Source organism: Gouania willdenowi, chromosome 15 (genome assembly GCF_900634775.1).
Source record: "Gouania willdenowi chromosome 15, fGouWil2.1, whole genome shotgun sequence".
Classification (NCBI taxonomy): domain Eukaryota; kingdom Metazoa; phylum Chordata; class Actinopteri; order Blenniiformes; family Gobiesocidae; genus Gouania; species Gouania willdenowi.
The window spans coordinates 32,956,012-32,981,190 of NC_041058.1; the positions used below are offsets into that span (position 1 = coordinate 32,956,012).

The 25,179-nt window shown below is 37.8% G+C and overlaps 1 protein-coding gene and 1 long non-coding RNA gene across 3 annotated transcripts in view; both read left to right on the plus strand.

The window, feature by feature from the left end:
* plekhh2 (pleckstrin homology domain containing, family H (with MyTH4 domain) member 2) overlaps positions 1 to 24,072 on the plus strand; it is a 104,995-nt gene extending 80,923 nt beyond the window's left edge. For both annotated transcript variants that reach the window (XM_028468453.1, XM_028468454.1), the window contains 13 exons: positions 64 to 172; positions 2,772 to 2,884; positions 3,035 to 3,214; positions 4,675 to 4,772; positions 7,531 to 7,708; positions 11,267 to 11,422; positions 12,675 to 12,772; positions 13,824 to 13,965; positions 16,181 to 16,296; positions 16,403 to 16,532; positions 19,179 to 19,265; positions 19,358 to 19,501; positions 22,784 to 24,072. In XM_028468453.1, the coding sequence (XP_028324254.1) occupies positions 64 to 172; positions 2,772 to 2,884; positions 3,035 to 3,214; positions 4,675 to 4,772; positions 7,531 to 7,708; positions 11,267 to 11,422; positions 12,675 to 12,772; positions 13,824 to 13,965; positions 16,181 to 16,296; positions 16,403 to 16,532; positions 19,179 to 19,265; positions 19,358 to 19,501; positions 22,784 to 22,969 (1,737 nt within the window). In that variant the 3' untranslated portion in view covers positions 22,970 to 24,072. The remainder of the gene's footprint in view (positions 1 to 63; positions 173 to 2,771; positions 2,885 to 3,034; positions 3,215 to 4,674; positions 4,773 to 7,530; positions 7,709 to 11,266; positions 11,423 to 12,674; positions 12,773 to 13,823; positions 13,966 to 16,180; positions 16,297 to 16,402; positions 16,533 to 19,178; positions 19,266 to 19,357; positions 19,502 to 22,783) is intronic.
* The window catches only part of LOC114476649 (uncharacterized), a 319,238-nt gene extending 294,651 nt beyond the window's left edge, over positions 1 to 24,587 (plus strand). Inside the window, exon 2 of the long non-coding RNA XR_003675625.1 lies at positions 23,851 to 24,587. This is a non-coding gene — a long non-coding RNA (uncharacterized LOC114476649). The remainder of the gene's footprint in view (positions 1 to 23,850) is intronic.
* The last annotated feature ends 592 nt before the right edge of the window (positions 24,588 to 25,179 follow it).

The following is a 25,179-nucleotide window of genomic DNA, read 5'->3' on the forward strand; positions in this document are numbered from 1 at the left end:
CCCCTCACATTGTGATCACCCACAGAAAGCTTCTCATTCCTGTTCCTCTGTGTATCCCTGAAGGCATCGTGGCTGTACCACCTGTCTGTGGCAGCGGGCGTCTACGGGGCCGAGGTCGGCTCTGACTTTGAACAACTAGTGGGAAAACTCCTCCAGCAGGATGGAGACCCCAGTGAGTGGTTAGCTGTTTAGTCTCTATGGTAACAACTGGTGTTCATTCATTCATTTATTCATTATATTAATTAATTCATTATATTAGTTCATTCATTATATTAGTTCATTCATTATATTAGTTCATTCATTATATTAGTTCATTCACTCGCTCATTTATTCACTTATGAATTAATTAATTCATTTATTCACTCATTCATTATATTCATTCATGCATTATATTAATTAATTTATTCATTCATGATATTAGTTCATTCATTATATTCATTTATTCATTCATTGTATTAATTCATTATATTAGTTAATTCACTCACTCATTCATTCATTTATTCACTTATTAATTAATTCACTCATTTAATCATTCGTTCGCTCTTTAATTCATTTACTCATTCACTCATTAATTCACTCACTCACTCATTCATCTACTATACCCATATATTTTTTACTGCAGTGATGGCAACTTTTATCACAGCCACAAACATGTGATTGTATCTGATCTGAGGGTCACATGATCAACATTCATGTCAGCATTAGAATAATGCTTGTCCTTCTCCCTCTTTCTCCTCCCCCTTCTTCTTCTTGGGTTTCACTTTTCACTGATGGAGCCAATAAATCATTGATAAAAACTAATGATCAACATGCTGTCTGGATGCAATTGTTGGATTTTTGACAGCTGTTTGAAATCTCCCTTTAAACGCTAACAGCTGCTGACTTGCACACCGGTGACTGGTTTAGTTAATTAGTGAAGCTACTGGTAACATTTCCATGTGTTAAATAGCTCCGTGACATAGAGCATCAGCTGTGTTTGAAATGGCATACTAACGTACTACTCATACTAAGTCTGATGTCAAAATGAGTACGTGAGAAATACCCAGATGTATACTATATGTGGACATTTTTTAAGTATGCCAGTGGGCACACTAGTCATACTCAACATAATCTCTTCTTGTCTGCCATTAGTTTTATGAACTCTTTTGTAAATAGGACTCTTGATTTGAAGTTAACCGGAAGTTTAGTCAGTAGCACAATGGAGGGTCTCAGAAAATCTCTGAAATGTCAGAATAAAATGTGTTTTTGTGAGTTTTATGGATCAAATGAGCACATGTTGATATTCTACTTGGTATCTTGGGAGACTTGGAAGTATACATCAGTATGAACGCTCATCATCCTAATCATATTTACAATATATACTAGACAGTATATGTTCATTTAGTTTGTAGTGTATAGCAGTGGTTCTTAAACTTTTTTGGCTCAAGCCCCCCTTTCTCTTTTTTCTGAATCCAAGTCCCCCCTTTGTCCGACTTTATCATTTTGCTTAGAAAACTATTTAAAAACAACAATAGATCATAATGATAGAATGAATGAGTGATAACACACATTTTAAAGAATTTAATGTTGTAAATAAGTGGAATGAAACAGTATTTAGTGCAGTGGTTCCCAATCTTTTTTGGATCGTGACCCCATTTTGATATCAAGAATTCCTGGGGACCCCAAAGAAATCTTTTTACTATAATTCGTTTTTTTTTATCTTGTTTCAGCTCAGATATGTTTCTTTCATTTTAGTTGAACTAGATTTACATTTCACAAAGTGGAATTATAGAAATACAATTGTTTAAGATTGTGTTTTAATTTTTTTAAAAAAGGGACAAATATGTCATTTCAGGTGATCCCATTTAAACTCCAGGAGGGTCCCGATGTCAAGGATGAAAACCACTGATTTAGTGGCTCCTGAATAGAATTATTTCTATAGTTTTTATCATTTCCAGTCACATCACGTTTGGGGTGGGACCAAGACTACAACTTTATTTGTTAATTTTCCACTCTGTCTGTCAAGTACCCCCTGTAGTGCCATCTCGTATACCCCTAGGGGTACATGTACCCCCATTTAAGAAACACTGGTGTATAGTATGGAGTGGGACATTTCAAACACAGTCATTGTCTCTTGTGCCTGAACTGATGTAAAATTTACATCAGAATTCCACCTTTTTCTCATCTTTCTCCATCTGTTGCTCAGAAACGCCTAATTAGATTTGGCATATTTGCCAAATCTATGAATATTTATCGTACAAGTTTTATGCTTACATTTATGAATAGCTCCTTTCAAGTGGAGTATTTTATTTAATTACACCAAAGCTGTACGACCTACCAGTAAAAAGATTGGTAGAGGTCAAATCCCTATAACTTGGCCACAAATTGAGATACAGTGCTCAGACTGGTACCATTGAACAACATTTCCTTTCAATGTGTGACCTACCTACCAGTAAAAAGATTGGTAGGGGTCAAAGTTCATGACATCACGAAAAAAAGACATACTTTTTTCCCTATACCATGGCAACAAATTGAGAGACAGTGCTTAGACTGGTATCATTGAACAACATTTCCTTTCAATGTGTGACCTTGACTTTCACTGAAGGCCATATTTAAAGTCAAGGTCAGTCTTCTGTTTTTTGCCAAATACAGGTCTTGCCTAGTTTAACCTAACGTTGCCTGGCCCTGGTCATTGCTGCACATTGTGTATATTTTTGTCCCTCTCCATACCATGTTTGCGTTATTGACTACAGGACCTTAGTCATGAATCTTTCCTGCTTTTCTCCCTCCAGGCTCCCAGCTGTGGAGACATCCACAGTTGTGTTTCACTAAAGAGGCTCTTTCTTCTCCTCTCACCACGCTGCCCTCACAGGCTCTGCAGACGGAGGCTGTCAAACTATTTAAGGTGCACACAAACACACTGACATCTATCAGTAAAAGCAAAACAGCCTTTAAATAAGTCCTGTGTGTAGTGGTGATGTATACTGTGACAGAAAGAGTTTATTGTAAATATTCAACAACAGGACAAAGACATTTAATCATCGTCTCCCTTTAGACGTGTCAGCTTTTCATCAACGTGGCCATCGACGCTCCAGCCATTGACTATCACGTGTCTCTGGCCCAGAGTGCCCTGCAGGTGTGTCTGGCTCATCCTGAGCTTCAGAACGAGCTTTTCTGCCAGCTGATCAAGCAGACCCGCAGGAGATCCCCACACGGCCACCCGGGACCCCTGCAGGTGGGCTTCCTTTCCCTGCTACACACAACCAGGAAGCCCTTCATTTATCATAGAAGGAAACAGTATCAAACCGGCTGTTAGAGAAAGGTTATATAAACATTGGATGCAAAAGAAAAAACATGAAAAAAGTGGGTGAAAGCCTGCCATCAGATAAAGGTTTTTCTGTCTAAAAATTATGTAGAATTAAAATGGGGAAAACACTCCCATTAAATAACAATATTTCTATCAAAGAATCTAATGAAAAAGGGGAATTAAAGGGGGGAAATCCATGCATTTGATAAACAATTTTTACCTAAGAATTTGATGAAAAAAAAATGTAAAAAAGGAAATAAAACCTGCATTAGATTAAGGTTTTTCTTTTTTTCATTAAAAAAGGGGTGAATTAAAGGGGAAAAACCCTGCATTTGATATACTATTTTTTTACCTAAATATTTTAAGAAAAAAAGAGAAAAATGAAAAGAAAATGGAAAAAAGGGAGTGACAAAAAAGGAAAAAAACCTGCAAACAATTGAGTAAAAAAGGGGGGTGTGGGGGGAATCCTGCAAAAAGGAAAAGAAAAACAAGACAAAAAGTTGGGGACAGTCTGCCATTAGATAGAGTTTTTCTATCTAAAAATGATGTAGATGAAAAAGGTTAAAAGAGGGAAAACACTCCCATTAGATAAGGTTTTTTTAAATTTATTTTTATCAAAGAATCTAATAAAAATAATGGTAATAAAGTAGGGAAAACACTGCACTAGATAAACAATTTTCTACCTAAAAATTTGTATTTTATTTTATGTTTTAAATTTAGAAATTAGAGGATTAAAACATGAGAGGTAGCAGGGTGTATCTGCATTAGATACATTTTTTCTCTCTAAAAGTTTGACTTAAAAAAGGAAAAACTAAGGGGGGAATAAAGTTGGGGGAAAGCCTGCCTCTGGATGAAAGTTTTACGACGTACAAATTAGATTAAAAAGAAAGAAATAGGACAAAAAGTTCCATTAAATTAGTAATAAAGCATCTCAGTCACAGTTAGTAAATCTGATAAATTATTGTTAAATATACAGGTGCTTCTATGCCTAATTTTCTTTTACATGGTCCACTTTTTAGTCAGACCAGCAGGGGGCAGAGATAGAGAGGGAAAGCCCAGCACTTCCTGTTTGTTTTTAAAGTTTGCATGTATTTCCAGAGAATAACTCACAGCTCAACTTTTCCCTAGCGCTGGTGATTAAAATATCAACCATCATGTCTGTGAAGGTTTGAGTGGTCCAGGTCTTGATTATTTTAGTTCATCTGTAAATAACATTTCCCAAAAGCCTTTTTTAAAGATCTCCTTTTTCCTCTGAAAGCCCAAACAAGTCCAGTCACATTTAGGAACAAACCTACCAGCAATAACCCACCAGCAACATGAGAGGAACGTCATAGTCACACAATACTAGTGAGGCATGTGTGTAAGTGTTTTTGTTGTGGCCCCCACAGGGCTGGCAGTTCCTTGCTCTGTGTGTGGGACTGTTTCTACCTCAGCATCCGTTCTTCTGGCTGCTCCAGGTTCACCTCAGAACACACGCTGACGCCAGGTGAGACAGAACCAACGTCTGCAAAGCATCAACAAGTGCTAGCGAGGAGGGCAATTTTTAACAGGGAAACTGGCTTTTAATGAAATCTGTTAATAGTTGACTGTTTCAAAATTGAGCTAAAGAGAAGAGCTGGGTTAAGTGTCACATTGGGTGTGGTGAACCGGACAGGAGACATACAGTATTTATTTTTGGTAATACATCTTGCCACAGTTCCCTTGCATAGAGTAAACATCCACTCATGAATTAGAATCAGTCAGCTTTTTGTCATTGCACATGTTACAGAGCAACAAAATTTCATTCAGTTTCATCCCGTCCAAAAAAATCACATATAACACATCACGGGGGGACTGGATCGGGAGAACTGTGGTTCTGGATTTGGACCTCTCTTTCTCCAGTGAAGGTTTTGGACACTGGATGAACTAGGCCTGTGAAGAAAAAGCAGTGGTGCAGCTAAAGTAAAGGGGACTTTGTTGTGGTCAAGGCTGGCCGGTAGGTAAGTTCTACAAATGAATAAATAAATAAGTTACATACAACATATATAACATATTGAATTCAGAGTGATGAATGTTGACTCTGTCCAAAGTCAGTCACAGACACAGAGGTAGCCCTGTGTCACTTTATTAAATGCTGAGCAAAGCCATTTAGTCACGGCATCACTGTGTATTGGAGGAACGAATCAGGGGTGACGAAGGCAGAGATCTCTGAAGCATGGGGAGTTAATGGAACCTGCCAGTAACCTTTTAACAGATCCAACTTTGTAACGTATCTGGCAGAACCAAACCGACCTATGCAATCCTCCATTCGGGGTAACAGGTAGGAGTCGGGCTTTGTGATGGCGTTTACCTTCCGGATTCATTACAGAAACGAGAAGTATTGTAGGGTTTGGGAATTAAGACACATGGGGAGCTTCATGCACTTATGCTTGAGACAGCTAACCCATGCTGGACAAGATATTCAGCTCATTGAAGCTTGTTTAGTTGGATTCACCCTATAAGCATGCTGTTTGATTGGCAGATGATCCTGCACATCGATGTCATGACACTCAAAACTGAAGTCTGACGATGATCAGAGAAAACGTTTAAATTATCCTCAATCAGCTTAATGATGTCAGCTCTGATTCATTTTGTAGACGAGCAACCGGCATTAAACCATTTTTCTCTCTTAAGCCATCATCACTCACAGTATACTGTGGAACGGCTTCACAAATGACCACCACAGGCACGTCAGGTGGTGACATGGAGGATCCTCTCGTGAAAAGTAACGTTTCAGCATATTGACATGGCACATCTGAGTTTTCTTTGTTTTAGTCACATAATTGGTGTCACCTAATTTACTTTCCACTATGCATGGACCTAGAAATCGACACTGAAGAATACCTCCAGGCAGTGGCAGGAACACTAAAACTTCACCTGGCTGGATAACTCTCACCACCGACCTTTTGTCAAATCGAGGTTTCATTTTAGATTGAGCCTCCGTTAGATTTTCCTGAGCCACCCGACAAACGCGGTGGAAACGCTCACGAAAAGCACTAACATAATCTAAAATATTGGACTCACTCCGAGGAGAATCTGAAGTCCATCTCACTCTAAGCAGACATAAAGGACCACGCACCGCATGGTCGAACACGAGATCACATGAACTCAAACCTAGAGATTCTTGGGGAGCTTCATGAGTAGGGGCAGACCCTCACCCCCACTCTTTCTCAGACTGTCAACAGAATTTACGTAGCATGGATTTTAGTATTTGGTGGAACCTTTCTAACGCACCCTAAGATTCTGGATGGTAAGCACTCGACATCACATATTTAATGTTTAACTCTTTAACAGCCTGTGCAAACAATTTGACCATCAAATTTGTACCGCAATCTCTTTGGATTTCTCTAGGAAGTCCAAACGTAGAGAAGAACTGAAGGAGTGCTTTAACTACCAGTTTGGTTCTGAGTGTGCGTAGCGGGACCGCATGTGGAAAACAAGTAGCTGCACGCACAATCGTTGAAATAACAGATGTGGCACAGAGCGGTCAGCGGGAGCGGCCACAGACGAGATGGGAATCGGATCATTGGGAACCACTGGGGAGGGAAACACATTTCCTCCAGCTAAATCTTTCCCTAGTATAAACGAAACACCACTAATGGGTGTGCACACACTTCCACTTTGACAGGTCCTAACGGTGACAGATGCTCCATGTGCAGTGGGACTCTCATCACAGTCATCCCAATGCCCCACATTAACACATCAGCGTCACATGAAGTTTCATCCGACAGGGTTAGGACGTTACTTAACATTACTGACTGATAGTCAGCGGAATCCCGTAGGATTTTAATCTGTGCCTTTTCTTTTTCTTCACCGGTCACAGAAACATAGCCCTGCGTAACCAAAGGCTTAAAAGGTGTGTGGTGGCTTAGTGGTTAGCATGTCTGCCTCACGGCAAGAAGGTCCTGGGTTCAAGCCCTGGGGTGCACCCATAAGTCCCCCTGTGTGGAGCCTGCATACTCTCCCCATGCTGTGTGCCACGCCCCACAACATGACTAAATAGCCCATAGGAGTGAATGTGAGTGGCTTTCAGTCAAGTAACAGTGCTTGTACTTGAGTAGGATATTTCAGTACTTCTTACACCTTTTTTTTGGAAGTATGCATATACTTAGGAAATTTCCCCATATAGTTTACATCTCGGTATTTCTCATATAATGAATCTTTTCATATTATCTACTGTGTATGTCATATACAACACAGCCACTGAGTGTTGTGTTGTCTTTCAGGACAGAGGTAGGTAAATATTCAATCTACTGCCAGCGGTCTATGGAACGCACTCAGCAGAAAGGAGAGAGACAGGCCCGTCCGTCTCGTCTGGAGATCCTGTCCATCCTGCTGAGGAATCCTTACCACCACTCCCTGCCTTTCAGTGTCCCTGTTCACTTCTTAAACAACACATACCAGGTAACAACTACACACACACACATGCACACACATGCACACACACATACACAACAACTGTGAGTAATAATCAACAGAGACAACTCAGTCCCAGTCTCTCTCTGAAGTGTCACACACACACACACACACACACACACACACACACACACACACACACACCTTTCTCATGTGGTGACACTCACACTCAGAGCCCCACCCTGTAGGTATCAGGGTGGTTTCTGTGTTTGTTTGTGTCCCTCTCTGCTTCCGCTACCTTCATCCAGGAAGTGATGAGGTCATAGACTGAAACAGAAACCTGTGTTTACTGTCTGACTCACACAGAGGTATCTGAACTCCTCTCAGTCTTTACTACGTTAGCACTGCATGAACTAATGTTTCACAAGAATGTGCTTCAGTTCATTTTCAGTTTGCTGTCCTGTACTTAACAGGGTTGGGGTAAATTGTAATTGTAATTGCATAATTGATCATTAATTACAATTCTGATGTAATTAGGGGGCCAAGCTCGCGGGGCCAGGGAACCGCATATGTAAGCATACGTAAGGATTTTTATTATTATAATTGTAATTTTAAAAAATTTGTTGCTGTTGTAATAACAATTGAATTGTAATTGAGTTCAGAAAATTGGCTTTGTAATTGTGATTGTCATGGAAATTCTATAAAAACTGCCAATTATAATTAGATTAAAGTCAAACCTGGTGAAACATGTTACAGTTCTATGGCTTACACATACGTTGTTGACAATTATTAAAATATGTTTCATATCAACGTTTATCTGTCACTTCTGTTAAGGATAATTTTACCATTTGTTTTATACTGACACAAAAAAGCCTCAAACGTCAACACCAAAAATATTAATGTTTACATTTTCATTGATTAGGAAGCATAACAAGGTAACCAATAGATGAGAAACTAATTTGATGATAGAGATTATTTTGTAATGTATTTTACAGTTGATTTAAGAGTCAAAACTGACCCCAACCCTGGGTTCAGTTTCCTGTCTTGTACTTGTACACATTTAATATTTGAATATTGAATTTTTTTTTAATTTATTTCTATTATTTTGTATATTTTTCTGTGGTTTTGTGTGTTATTGGAGTCATTTTGTTGTCATGTTATATACTTCGTCGTAATGTTTGTTGTTTTGTGTTTTTTTGCAGTCGTTTTGTTTGTTTATTGTAGACACTGTGTGTTTGTTGTTATTTTGTAGGTTTTTAGAGTCATTTTGTGTGTTTTTGTCTATTTTTGTCGTCATTTTATATAATTTGTGTGGGTTTTTTTCTTCCTGTTTTGGTATTTTCCTGTAATTACTAATTAGTGGCCGAGCACTCAGCCTAAACTGCCAGAATCCTATTGTTATCCTGCATGTTCTCTTTTTTCTCCAAGGATATTCTGCTTCCCATTGACAAACCATTTTTTGCACAAAGATCCAGTCCCGTCCCAGATTGACTCAGCTGAAAAAACAGGCCAATCGTCCTATAGGTGACAGGAAGAAAATTCATAACAAATCAACCATTTGTTTTACATCATACCATCATTCATATTAAACTCCCAAAATATTTCCTCAATTGATATCAAACTTGTTACAGCTCATCTCAGACTATACACAAACCATCCACATAGATAATTTATTGATTCATCAAAAAATTATCTTAAAATACATCAAAATGTTTTACTGTAAACATATACTTGCACATTGTTGCTAAACACATTTTCAATGTCATACATTTAAAAAAATAAACATTTTTTAGAGTCATTGTAGATGATGTTTGGAAATTATCAGAATTTAATCTCAAAAAGTGATTATTTTTTTTTTCAACTTTTTGAATTTCATTCTCATGCGAACAATTGGAATCAAAGAAAAAATTATATATTTTTTTAAACATCTGTTTTTCACTTACGGAGCCAATTAATCATTGTTTCATTTCTGTTGTCATTTTGTGTATTTTTTTATGTCCGTTTATATATGTTCTGTTATTTTTGTTGTTGTTTTGTATATATTTCTGTTATGTTATAGGTTTTGGTTTGTTTTTGTTTTTTTGGCTTTTTGTGCTTTTACTTTGGGCCTTGCACAAAATTAGACTGTATGTATTACAAAAACTATTCAATTAATATGATTGTATGATTGTAAAATATGTCCTACATGGATTTCATTTTTATATTTTACCGTTTACTGTGGGAATAAGATACTGATGTATCCTACTCATGTAAGCCATACATAAAATACTCAAGTAAAAAGTAACTAAATTAAATTGTACTCAGAGTAAAAGTTACTATTTACTTTCACACCCCACATTTATTATATTATCTCTCCACAGTTCCCTTGCATACAGTAAATATTTCTTGTATAAACTTGAAAAAGAACACACATAATTTTATTTTAATTTATTTTTCACAAAGGCACTTGTATAAAATAAAATGTTTTTCAGAATGCACAATTCTTAAAATACAAATCTGAAATAATCTCCATTCAATGCTGTTTAGCCGCTGTGCATTACGTTTAATCTGATTGGTCGGCTATGATGTGATGCATTTGAATGTTGTCTGGTCATTTCATTTTTTGTAGTTTCACGTTGTCTGTTGATCATTTTAAAACAAAACATAATAATTTCCTCAGTAACGATTGGGTGTGCAAATTTAACAAATGACTTTTACTTCTTTTAAAATGTCCTCAAGTAGAAATAAAATTACTGATTTAGAAATATACTCAAAAGTACAAGTACCCATAAAAGCTACTCAATTACAGTAATGTGAGTATTTGTAATCTGTTACTTTCCCCTCTCTATATGTATATATATATATAAGACATCTATCTGAAGCTAATCAAAGTCAAAGTGTCTTTATTCGTCTAGGGACAGTTTAGTGTTGGACAGAGGAATCTGCTGCACAGTAAAAAAAAACAACAACAATAAAAGGAATAAATATACATAAAATTACATTGCCAAGAACCAGATAAAGTGCAATACGTTAACGCCTGATGTCTGACCTCTGCCCGTCCTGGGAAATCTGCTCATTTATGAGTTTCACTGACAGTGGAATAAAATAATTTTTGTATCGATTGTGTTTACAGAGGGGAACTACCTCCTGTCTAAAACATTGTTTACTAGTCTGAGGACTGAGAGTTCAAACAGCACTGCCCTTCCAATGATCTTGCCCACAGTTTTAGACAGGTTTAGTAATTGACTTTTCAGTTTAACAGTTAGGTTGCCGAACCAGTTGGTGATGTCATACCATAGGACAGATTTAATGGCTGCCCTGTAAAAATTATCATAATGTTCTGGCAAATACTAAACACTCGTAGTCTGCAGAGTATTTAGTCAGTTTGTGTCCCTGGTCAGAAGCAAACACGTGGTTACGATAGATTTCTAGTTCATAGCTGTCTCAGACATGTTCATCATCTTTTGTTTACATTTTTTGCACTAATATCCTATGCTAGTATTCATACTTATTTTAGTTTTTACTTTCTGGTCCTATACTGTATATAATGTGTTGCTGCAAATGTGAATCTCCCCTCTGAGGATAAATAAAGGTGTATTTTATTTAATCTGTTCTATTCTTTTTCAGGTGGTGAGTTTTGACGCTTCAACATCAGTGGATGAGTTCCAGTGTCGCCTCAACCAAGACACGGGCATGAGGAAGACGGGCGTGTCTGGTTTCAGTTTGTACACCGACGACCCAACAGGGCGAGATGTGGAGCACTGCCTGCAAGGAGACCTCAAGGTTCATTCATAGATTATTGATGGATTATCTTTAGATTACAGGAACCAGTTCAACTAACACCAGTTCTCCTTTCACCAGTTCTCCTAACACCAGTTCTCCTAACACCAGTTCTCCTTTCACCAGTTCTCCTCTCACCAGTTCTCCTAACACCAGTTCTCCTAACACCAGTTCTCCTCTCACCAGTTCTCCTCCCCTTCTCTCCTAGCGCCAGTTCTCCTTTCACCAGTTCTCCTAACACCAGTTCTCCTAACACCAGTTCTCCTAACACCAGTTCTCCTTTCACCAGTTCTCCTCTCACCAGTTCTCCTAACACCAGTTCTCCTAGCGCCAGTTCTCCTCTCACCAGTTCTCCTTTCACCAGTTCTCCTCTCATCAGTTCTCCTAACACCAGTTCTCCTCTCACCAGTTCTCCTCTCACCAGTTCTCCTCCCCTCAGTTCTCCTCTCACCAGTTCTCCTCTCACCAGTTCTCCTCACACCAGTTCTCCTCACACCAGTTCTCCTCTCACCAGTTCTCCTCTCACCAGTTCTCCTCTCACCAGTTCTCCTCTCACCAGTTCTCCTCTCACCAGTTCTCCTCTCACCAGTTCTCCTCCCCTTCTTTCTCCTAGCACCAGTTCTCCTCCCCTCAGTTCTCCTCTCACCAGTTCTCCTTTCACCAGTTCTCCTCTCACCAGTTCTCCTCTCACCAGTTCTCCTCTCACCAGTTCTCCTAACACCAGTTCTCCTAACACCAGTTCTCCTAACACCAGTTCTCCTAACACCAGTTCTCCTCTCACCAGTTCTCCTAACACCAGTTCTCCTAACACCAGTTCTCCTCTCACCAGTTCTCCTAACACCAGTTCTCCTAACACCAGTTCTCCTAACACCAGTTCTCCTAACACCAGTTCTCCTAACACCAGTTCTCCTCACACCAGTTCTCCTCTCACCAGTTCTCCTCCCCTCAGTTCTCCTCACACCAGTTCTCCTCTCACCAGTTCTCCTCCCCTTCTTTCTCCTAGCACCAGTTCTCCTCTCACCAGTTCTCCTCCCCTCAGTTCTCCTCTCACCAGTTCTCCTTTCACCAGTTCTCCTCTCACCAGTTCTCCTCTCACCAGTTCTCCTAACACCAGTTCTCCTAACACCAGTTTTCCTAACACCAGTTCTCCTAACACCAGTTCTCCTCTCACCAGTTCTCCTAACACCAGTTCTCCTAACACCAGTTCTCCTCCCCTCAGTTCTCCTAACACCAGTTCTCCTCATGTCATCCACAGATATGTGACATCATTGCCAAGTGGGAACAAGCATCAAAGGAACAACACACGGGAAAGTGTGAGAACACCAGGACAGTTCGTCTCACCTATAAGAACAGGTGAGGAGGACGTGGAAATATTCACTTCAGCAGCTGTTTTCACAGTAGTTTGTTATATTTTGATTTAATGCATCAATCGATGATGACAAGTAAAGATAGGGACACAAACATGTGACTGTATCAGATCTGAGTGTCACATGATCAACATTAATGTCAGTATTAGAATAATGACCAATCAGAGCATTAGAACAGAAAACAACAAAGGCTTACTGTGTGTTTTTGTTGTTGTTTTGTAAATGTTTTGTATTTTTTATGTTAGTTCCTTAACATAGTCTCTGCTTGTCATGTGCTTTGAAGACTGACATTTTAATTGGACTGTATTGATGTGGTTTTTGTTAATTTATTTAGTATTAAATTGGTATTTTTAGGGCTTTTTATTTTCACATTAATTTACAGAGGGTTTGTGTGTGTTTGTTGTGGTTTTCTGTATTTTTGTTGTACTTTTTTCATTTTTGTGTATTTTTGGACTCAATTCGTCAATGTTTGTACACATTTTGTACTCTGTAATTCTGCATATTTTTGTTGTTTTGTGTGTTATGAGTCATTTTTTCTGTTTTTGGAGTCACTTTATTATTATTGTACTTATTTTGTTGTCCTTTTGTATATTTGTCAGTTATTTATTTGTAGTCACTGTCATTTTCTCTGTTTTTGTGCATTTTCTTGTTTGTTTTATTTACTGATTTGTGTCTTTTTGGAGTCATTTTGTGTAATTTAATTCTAACAAAATTAGACGCCACCAGTGTCCCATGCCTGGTCTATCATATCATTGTGGAATGAATTTTTTTATGGTTTTGCTGCTAAAATGAATCTTTGTAAAATTGAATCCAACACCACCATAAAAATAATTGTATCAATAATTTCAGTTTATAGTGAAATGCTTTATCTTAAGATTAGTTGGATAGTTTAAAAGGCTGAAAAGTGTAGAGAACATATGACTTACTTAAAGTGTTAGAATAGAATATATTACACTTGAATTGTAATACTTTGTTCCCGTGTATTTGTGTAATTGTATTTGTGTAATTGTGTCCCTTTTCTTTCCATTCCCATGCAGGATGTACTTCTCTCTCCAGGTCAGGGGCGAGTCAGAGAGGGAGCGGCTGCTGTTGGTCTATCAGACGAGCCGAGCCATCGTGGCAGGACACTTCCCAGTCAACAAAGAACTGGCTCTGGAAATGGCCGCCCTGCTTGCTCAGGTCCTACCTTTTATTCAGCTTGAACAAAACACCAAAGCCAGGCTGGTCCAAAAGTGAAAAGCTGCCTCTTCAAAGGTTCTTAGATTTCATTTTAAAAAAAAGCTTGTGCCAGAGGACCTCCATGATGGAAGGTCTGAAATCCATAGCACAAATAAAAAGGATTCACACAGTTGTTATATTTTCTATCATTACTCAGCTGTGGATTAAGAGTGGGTAATTTGTGGGTCAACTTTAGAATAGAGAAGGTTTATTTTAAGCTTTTTCAATCTTAAAGGGGCAGTATAATGAAAAATTGACTTTCTAATGGTTCTGCTACAGTGATATACATTCCTTTAACCTCATTCAGAGAGACAAAGTTAAAAAAAGTTCTGTTTCCTCCCTTGTTATTCCACATTTTGTAAAAAGTCAGCTCCAAACGGGACAGTTGGCTTTTTCCCCCAATAATACATAATAAGGTGGAAACTCCTCCTCCTGACAATCCTGGCTCCTCCTCCCTCTCAAACAACCTCACAGCTAAAACAAACACTGCAGTTTGATATAAAATATACGTTATATTTTATTGTCATCTATGTAAAGCTACATACACATTTAACCCCTCCCTGAGGAGCAGTGGGTAGCCACGGTGTAGCACCCCGGGAGCAGTTAGGGTTAATATAAAGGACTGATCAACATCCCATAGTGATGAACCAGTGAGATTAGAACCAGTGATCCTACAACTGCTCCATCAAACCACTAGTACCTTTATCCACTGATAATATATTTACGTTCAGTATATACTGTACTGTAGATTATTCAGTATATAGATAATCCAGTACATAGATAATCCGAAGCACAGTGTGAGCGCTCACAATCAGTTCCACTTTTGGTAGCCGTTATATCGCCTCGTATTGCCTTTGACATGATCAGACGTGTTTCTGACCCAATGTGACTTATCGACTGAAATGGACTGATTCTGTGTTTAGAAGAGGTGAGCATGACAGGAAAGTGACTTAGCGCTGCTGCCACACACACACTCCCTGAAGCTGTGTTTGTTGGACTCACAATCACAATAGCTGCTTAAATATCCATGTCTTTTACTGTAATTTGCAGTTTTTTGGCTGAAAACAATAATAAAAGTGTGTGAATAGCAAAAGACAATTGCTATGGTGAACAGCTGTGGCGTGTAGTCAGTGTCTATAGACACGCCCACTCATTCATATGCATGAAGGCCCCAATACGGCCTGTTTTTGGGAGCATCATGAAATTAACTTTGCAGAGACTAAAACTTCAGAAAACAGGCAAGTTTGGGAAAATTAACCTAAAAAACTATGTTGTTGGGGTTCTTAGAACAAATGGAGATGAGTGAAAAATAGCATCATACTGGACCTTTAAAGCATTGAGTCGCTGACCAGTACTAGGTGGGTCGCTGGTCAAAAATAAATAAAAAATTATGTCTTTCATGTTGAACTTGTCTTTTATTTTGAAAGAAACTTTTTTTTTGACAGGCATGCTGTTAAACGCATGTTACACATGAAAATATATAGATTGATGTTTTAAAAAAGATTATGTATGTGTGTTTTCAACAGCTGTTTTTGAAAAACAAAACTTGGTCTGAAGAATTCTAAAAAAAAGAAAAAAGTGTGTCGCGAATTAATGCCTGTGGCAAAATGTGGGTCCCAGGGTGAGAACTCCTGCTTTAAAGGGTTCTTGTAATGGATTTTGATATTTTTTAATGATCAAATATAATATTTGAGATTTTAGTCGAGCCTCCAAGTTTCTGGTTTAAAATTTTCATTATTCCATTTCAGGATTTAACTATTTCTGTGTTACGTTACACCATGTGGGGTCACCTGAAATGTCTAGTAATTAATTATTTTCTTTGAAATTACTGATTAAAATTATGTTTTTAGAGTTTTTCAAAAGTATTATTTGTTTTCAAATTAACACATCACACACATCAGTCATCAAACGACTGTATTCTATACTTGAACTTTTTCAAATATAAATCCAGTTTGAATAAAATGTCATATAAAAATGTCTGAGGTGGTGTATTTTGTCACTATGTGCACTAATCCTAGCCTACTCTGTATTTGTAACACTATTAAAACAACAGTGTTGTTTTATTGGACTACTGCCACCTACTAACATTATTCCAATAGCATGAGTGTGGCTAAAACACGGCTCTGTGGAGTACTGACTGACTGACAGACTGACTAAACCTCCTCTCCTTCACCAGGTGGAGTTTGGAGATTTCTCTGGATCTTCTATGAAGTCTACTCAAACTGTGAAGCAAGTTTTAGAGAAATTCTACCCCAAACACTATCGCGGGGCTTCATCTGAGGAGCAGCTCAGGTACCCGTGATGAAACCATGAAAAACACCTTTGGTTCAGTGGAAAAACCAAAACCCTTAAACAGTCTCCAGCTCGGATGTTGTGACGTAGTGATGATGTCTTACAGACAGTTGGTGCAGCAACTCTCAGCTCGCTGGGCGTCCCTCAGAGGTCGAAGTTCATCAGAGTGTGTCAGGATCTACCTGACCGTTGCCAGGAAGTGGCCTTTCTTTGGTGCCAAACTGTTTGAAGCAGAGGTGAGTGTCTACATGTGCATAAATGATCCAAATACAATAATACACAGAGGAACAACTTTTATCACAGCGGGGACACAAGAATGTGATTGTGTTTGATCTGAGGGTCACATGATCAATCTGAGCATTAACACAGGAAACAACAAGGGGTTTGTGTTTTACTCTTTATTTTGTAAGATTTTTTTTTTGCCGTTTTGTTTGTATTTGTTGTCATTCTGTGTTTCTGGACTTTGCATGTTTTTGGTGTCACTTTGTATAGTTTTTTCCATTTTTTGATGTTCTTTTATGTAGCTTTGTGTGTTTTTGCTGTCATTTTTGTGTATTTTGAATGTCATTTTGTACGTTGCTATTTTGATGGGGTTTTTCCGTGTTGCTTTATGTGTTTTTGTTTTAAATTTAAATTTTTTGGAAAAAGTTTTGTGTGATTTTGTTGTGATTTTGTATGTTTGTTCCTATTTTTTATGTTCTTTTATGTAGCTTTCTGTGTTTTGTTTGTCATTTTTCTATATTTGGAGTCATTTTTGCATATTTTTTGTAAATGTTTTCCTATTTTTGACCTGTTTTTATGTAGCTTTGTGTGTCTTTGTTGTCATTTTGTGTTTGAGTCATTTTTGTTTGTTTTTGTTGTCATTTTTGTATATGTTTGTGATGTCATTTTTTATTCTTGGATTCTTTTTGTGTGTTTTTTGAAGTAATCTTTTGTGTTTTTGTTGTATTTTTTTTAATTTTTGTTTTCACTTTGTGTATTCTTCTGTCATTTTTTGTATTCTTTGGTGGCTGCACAAAATTAGGCCGAGGTCATATAATACAGAAGCTGAAGTGTTATTTCATTGCAAAGGTTTTGAATAATTTGTGAATCCAAATTCAATCCTATGTTGTTTTGAACACAAAGAGGCTCAGAAGCCCTTTGCTATATTGTTACATTCCTGTGCTTTTACTAATCAAACTCAATGTGACACAAGCAACTCCACCCTTTAACTGTCGGAGATTACTCTGCCATGCTGCTTTGATTTTGTTAAAGGGACTAAACACACCTACATTTGCATTCTGCTTTTATATGAAAGGGTACAGTCTCTTATGTACGTGTAGTTCAGAAGTAGACAACTGGCGGCCCGGGAACCACATGTGAACCAGAAATTAACTCCAAAACTGAAAATGATAGCAAAAACATACAAAACAACATGCCGATAGGTGTCAGACGATTTCCAAATACAAAAACATGAAGACAAACGAAAAACAACCAATGTTGAAAGACTTTAAAGCTGCACCACCTGATTCTTGAACCATGACAGAGGGGCGTGGCTGAATTCGAACCATAAATCCCGCCCCCCACTCTGATAATCCCTCCCAGTCTCCTCCTCTCACGGAAGTGCATGAAATCGCGCACGAGAGCTGAATGTGCACCGGTAAAACACGTCGCCACGCAAAATGATGCACACAAAATATAGGAAAATGGAACATTAGATTATCTGTTTAGAAGGAAAACAATTACTTGTGTGTCTAAAATTAGTCCAAGACTGAAAACACGTTTGCACCGTGCACACACTTCACTATATATCACGGCAGCCAATGAGGAGGCGCCTTCGTGTGCTATGCTCACGCCTCCTTTCTCTAAATCCTGTGATTGGAGCAATTTTCAAAGCAAATAAATCCAGTTTCAAAATACTAAATACAATTTAAATGTATGCATTTAAATTCTATAAGCTCTTATTCAATGTGTTTCAACATTATTTTCATAATCAAATAATCTAAACTTGTTCTATTTTCATTGTAACATTAGCCAACATCACCACACTGACTTCAGTTCAGATTATTCATTTTAATAGCTATGATTAGTAACATGGCATAATGCTCAAGTGATTCTAAAAGCTAAATATAATATTATATTTGTGTTGTGGCTTTTTGCGTTTTTCTTTTTTTTTTTTTGTATTTGTGTTTTTTTTTTGTTTTTGTTTGCATTTATATTTTTTTTTTGTTGATCACAAGAAACAATGAGCTCCATTAGATTCATTACACCACCTCTGGTTCCTTTAATCACATATCATGTGCATGTTTTATGTAACATCCATTTTTATTTTGTTTTTGATTTATTTATGTATGAATAACGTTTCTATTCACCAGTTCATCAGTAATGTGACTTATGTGTTGCTCCTTTATTTGTCTGGGAGTAAAAGTCCGCCCCCCTGTGTGTCCCCTCTGTGTGGTGAGATTAAAACATGAAAGTTTTGTCCTAGTTTCCCTTAAATATTAAAATATTACACAAACAGAAAAATATTTAATGTTAAAACAGAAAAATGCTGCATGTCTGTTTTTTTATTTTTCTGTATTACTGTTTTACTTTTAAGTCAGTAAAACAAAAATAACCACACTGTTTATTTGTTATTTTGATTTGGTTTTAAAACGGAATAACCAAAGAACGAAGGATACATGGATTTTTCTGCTGTTGTAATTCATCATTTTTCCTTTTTTTGTTTTCTAAACTGTTCTTTTATAATTTCACATGTTCAAAATAGGGGCATCAATCAAATCAATCACTTTGTAACTATTTGAGGACAAGCAACACTGTTTTATGCTAAGTTATAATGTTCCCACAATCTGTTGCTTTGTGTTCAATCTAAAAGTTAATCAAAGTTTCCTTTTTGGTTCCAGTGGGTCAGTGCGTCTCCTGAAGCAGGCGTGTGTGTGTGGCTGGCAGTGTATGAAGACGGCCTCAGCATTCTGGAGCACAACTCCATCGTATGTTGCTCCCTGCGGTGATTCCTTTGCTCTAACCTCTGGATTCCACACAGTGATGACCTGTATGTGTGTGTGTATGTGTGTGTGTGCAGAAACTGCTGGTGTCGCACCCCTACAAGACCGTGGTGACGTTTGGAGGCTGTAAACAAGACTTCATGCTGGTGGTGGGTCAGAGCGCCAACACCAGTAAAGACAAGCCCACTGAGAAGCATGTGTTTGCTATGGACGCCTCCAAGGTAACTGTACTTTTTAAACATTAGGACAATTCATACAGGAAATCAAGTTTTCTATCACAATGTTGGATCGCAGACATGGGCTAATGGTGGCAAAATTAGAGACTTGCTCCAAAAGTTCTCAAAAAAGCAACATAAACACAAGATGAGGAAGAAATGCACAAATTGATAACAAAAACAGAGAAAATGTCATTGAAAACACACAAATCAATGACAAAAACACAAACTGAGAGTAACACACAAATTAATACCAAAAACAGAGAAAATGTCATTGAAAATACACAAATCAATGACAAAAACACAAACTGAGAGTAACACACACAAATTAATACCAAAAACAGAGAAAATGTCATTGAAAATACACAAATCAATGACAAAAACACAAACTGAGAGTAACACACACAAATTAATACCAAAAACAGAGAAAATGTCATTGAAAATACACAAATCAATGACAAAAACACAAACAGAGTAACACACAAATTAATACCAAAAACAGAGAAAATGTCATTGAAAATACACAAATCAATGACAAAAACACAAACTGAGAGTAACACAAACTAATACCAAAAACAGACAAAATGTCACTGGAAACAGACACAATAATAACAAAAACACATAAACTGAGAGTAACACACACAAATTAATACCAAAAACAGACAACATGTCACTGAAAATACACAAAACAACAGCAAAAGCACAGAGTTAGATATACGCAAAAATGCAGTAAAAACACACAAAATGTCACCAAAAACACATTAAATGAGAGAAAAATAAATAAATGACGACAAAATGAGAGAAAAATACTAAATGCGAAACACAAAAAACATATTGACTCCAATAACACACAAAACTAACAAAAAAAACATGCAAAATCAGAGAAATATACACAAAATGACATTTAAAAAACACAAAAAAAACTAAAAGACAATGAAAGAACAGAACAACATACATTCTAAATGCTGACATGAATGTGGTCATTTTTGTTGTAATTTTATGTTTTGGAGTCAAATGTAGTTTTGTTGTTATTTTGTGTATTTTTCTCTCATTTTGTGTGTTTTTTTAGTTAGTTTTGTGTGTTATTGGAGTCATGTCACATATTTATTGCGTCACTTATATTTTGGTCATTCTGTGTATATTTCTAGTCGTCTTTTGTGTTTTTGGTGCAAATTTGTGTATTTTTTATGTGCTGTTGTGCAATTATTTTGTAAATCTGCATGATTTTTGTGTAATTTGCTTTATTTTTGCTGTTTTGTGTGTTTTTGGAGACCTTTCGTGCATTTGCTTTGGGGCTGAACAAAACAAACCGAAGGCCACGTGTGTCTTCACTTATTTCTGGAGCTGTTAGCCTTAAAGGTTCAGTATATGCTATTTGTCACCCATCTCCATTTGTTCTAAGAACCCCAACAACATAGTATTTGAGGATTATTTTCCCAAACTTCCCTGTTTTCCATAGTTTTAGCCTCTGAAAAATGACTGTCTGAGCAGTTCTAAAAACGGGCTGTTTTGGAGCCCACTTATGCATATTCATGAGTGGGCGTGTCTGTAGACACAGACTTCATGCCTCGCTCTCGAGGCAGATCAGTGATTCCCATAGCGATTTTGTTTTTGCTATTCACACACTGTTATTATTGTTTTCAGCCAAAAAACTAGCGATGAGAATCAAAAAAATTTTTTTTCCAAGAACCGTTTCCCAGTAATCCAATTCCTAGGAATCGTTTGTTTGCTTGTATTTCAATTCCGCTTATCGGTTCCTCTTACGTCACAAATACGTAACGATAAACTCCTCCAGGTCCTGTATATTGTGTTTATGCTAGCACCAAGTGAAGCTCCTCCCACCATAGAGTTGTTTGCTGTCCACCACGGAGCATCCAGCTCCTCCACCTGCAGCTGTGCTGTGTTTGCTCACTTCCGGGTTCTGAACACTCGCGCAAAAGTAATCAAACACGGAAGATGTAATATATAACAATTGGGACGGCGTCTCTGAAGGTCCATTTATAGAAATGTAAACAAAGGCTAAACTAAAGCTTTACCGTTTGAATACATAACAATTAGTGCAGATGTACTTTTGGTTAATATGTTCTTTTTTACTGAAGAATTATTTGTTTTATGTTTGAATTAGTTGTTCAAGTTCAAAAGCGGCACAGTAATGATTTTCAAATGTCAAAATGTGTCATATGTTGTAATAATAATAATAATAATTTATCAATTTTATATCGGACTTTTGTATATATTATTATCCAGTGAACACAATCTATACCTGGTGGATTAAAAGAGAGCTGATATACCTGCAGGAAATTAAAGAGATAAAGATAATATAATAAAGAGTTAAAGCAAACAAATCCATTTGTATTATTTCATTCCCTCACGCAATGAAAATCAATAAAAGAATCAGTAAGGAATCAAATTGATAAGCAGTATTAATAATGGAATCGGAATCAGGGTGAATTCTTATCAATTCCCATCCCTACAAAAAGCTTCACATTACAGTAAAACACATGGCTATTTAAGCGGCTATTGTGATTATGAGTCCGTCTCAGTGTTTCAGGTTGTCTGTTTATCACATCAGCAGCATTGGAGTCATTTAGCTGCTTCAAACACTGAAGTGTTAAACTGCTAAATTACTTTCTTTTCCTCCTTATCTCTATTAACTACATGAATAGTGCATTTAAGGTGATAATCATTTGTTTTGTCCAACCGCTGCGTCACATTGTGTCACAAACACGTCAGATCAAGTCAAAGGAGATACAAGGCGGTATAACGGATACTAAAAATGGAACTGCTCCCTTGGTTCTACACCGTTGTTGCCCACTGCTCCTCAGGAAGGGGTTAAATGCAGAGAACACATTTTGTGTATGTAGCTTGCATGCCTTTATCTCAGGGAGAGTGTGGAGACACTGTGGAGGCGTGGCTGGCAGCAGGTACTTCCTGAACTTTTGTGATGTCACAAAAGTCTGACCACGCGTTTTTCAGAAGAGGGCAGATCAGATTAGTTAGGGTTGCTCAGAGATGCAGGAAGGAAGCCCAATAATTCTTTGGGGGTGTTTTTGATAAGGAATTGACATTGTAACAAGGTTATAAGCTCAAAAAAGTTGATATAGCATGATATAGGACCTTTAAGCTAAGAAAGCTTAGCAACAGTAGCCTCCTCCTGTGCCTCACACAGTACCGTATATATAAAAAACCCTTGTCCTGTCTATAAGTGTAGTGCTAATGGTTCAGAGGAACACTGCTCTATGTTTTGCTTCACAAACACTTATTCATCCATTTTGTTTGTGTGAACAGATCCGAGAGATCACGCTCCTCATCTCATGTTACATCAACAGTGCTCACCAGCAGAAAGCCGCCGCCCACCACCTCTCCGCCCCAGCTCTGATGGTGGCCCAGTCCCTCAGCTTGAAGAGCAAAGAGCTCAGGAGCAAATCCCCCCCAACCCCAGAGCGGCCCAGCAAGACCCCCACGCTGCTGTGATAGTGAAAAAAGAGAGAAAGTACAGGGAGGAGAAGGAATGTTGGGAATAATGTCCCAAACCGTTAAAATAGATAGGAGAGTAAATAAAAGGAATCAAGTGTGTGTGTGTGTGTGTGTGTGTGGCTGAGAACAGCAGAGTGATTTTAGTTACTGATCAGCCATGAGCAGGAGAACCTTTAATCCTGCCAAAATACATCTAGCCTCTGCGTAGCAACAGTAACAGGGAAGTGTGTGTGTGTGTGTGTGTGCGTGTGTGTGCGTGTGTGTGCGTGTGCGTGCGTGTGTGTGAGAGGGAAGGAAGGGTTGGAAGGACAAACCAAGTGTGTTTAATGTGACCTTAAAGGGGAACGCACACATTTTCCATCTGTTCATCTAAAGCAGGAAACGGCAGGGATTCTATAAATGTGTAGAGATGTTTGATGTGTTACAGTACAGAAGAGGATTAGGGTCAATTATAATGGAGAAAATCGTTTTAGGCAAAACATTGAGATTAAAGTCAAAAAGACAAGATGAAAGTTGAAATATGATGTTGAGATTAAATTCGAAAAAACATGATTGAAGTTGAAATTTAAACTCAAAATGCAATATTGTGATAAAAGTTGAAGGTTTGCTATTAAAGTCAAATCTACAGAAGCTGACTAGGATCAATTCACCATATGACAACAAACAGCAGATTGTGGCCGTGTATCAATTAATCCATTAAACTTTATTTTAATGTTGGGTTTAATAACAAAGATTCTTTCTCTTTTAGCTCATAAACACAGTGTTGTAATATATTTAAGGACTTTAAAGAGATATGGGCAAAAACTGAATCTGTTCAGAAGGAAAAACTAGTGAACTTTGTTAGAGGTGGAGCATTCAGTCCATCTGTGGCTATTGAGGAGCTACAGAAACACATTAGGACCAGTTTGGATGGAGACTATATGGTGAATTGGTCCTAATCAGCTTCTGTAGATTTGACTTTTGAACCTTTGACTTTTATCACAATATTCTGTCCCACAAATCTTCCTCCAAGACACAAATCTCACGTGATCAAAGGATATATTGCTATATGATCTAATTCTGCATACCAAGCAATTCTGGATTTTCTGACCTCCTACTTGGAAAAGTAACTTTGAACACCACCTGAAGTCGGAGCTCCTACTCTGCAGAGTTGGGGGCAAAAATCTACTATTTTCGTGGTCAGCCATGTTAGAGATATTTCCACATGCTGCTGCTGAACTCGGTTTAACATCGAAAATCGGAATTTTCAACCTGGAAATGCAGAGTTGCGAGTTACCTTGAACGCAGCATTACGTGTTTCTCAGCCAGCTCGATTCCTGATTGGCTACATTTTGTGCTGCGTCACAAATCACGGGGTCATAAGTCGGGAGTTGTCATCTTTCCTCTCACACACACACACACACACACTCTCTAGGAGTTTTAGTCGTAAATATTGAACAAGTTTAATATTTCAGAGCAGATTATCAGGACAAATTAACTCCGAACAAACCTCAATTATCATGACTTCGATCCCTCGCTCTTTCTTCTTATTTTTAGCTGAGTGAGCATGTTCCCATCATGTGTGCACGGTTTCTTTGGGCTGCTGCGTGACAAATAAATAAATGAATAAAAAGAAGCTGTTCGAGCTTTGCTCCTCTTTCATAAAAAGTCACATGAACAAACAGAAAATGTGAATATTGAGCTCATTTAAAAGGCATTTAAAGCTGCCATGAGTCACTCACTGATGATGGAGACGTTGGTCGTCAATCATTGTATTGATCTGAAAATGGGCATCGTTTGTTAATTCTGATAATAATAATAATGCGTTGGATTTCATATTGTGCTTTATCATAGACACTCAAAGTGCTTTACATTGATGTGCATTATTCTTTCACTCCATACTTAGTGGTGGTAAGCTACTACTGTAGCTACAGCTGCCCTGGGACAGACTGACATAAGCGAGGCTGCCATAATGAACCATTGGTCCCTCTGACCACCACCAACACTCACTCACACACTATCGAACTGGGCAATGTGGGTGAAGTGCCTTGCACAAGGACACAACGAGCCCCGGCCCATTGGTTATTGAATGACCCACTCTACCACTGAGCCACGGTTGTAAGCCTTATATGCTCATAAGGAGGCGGGGAAAGCAAACTCAGGCTTGCCATTGGCCTTCAAAAATGTCACAACCAATCAGAGAGCTGTATTTGGGTTATAATCCCGCC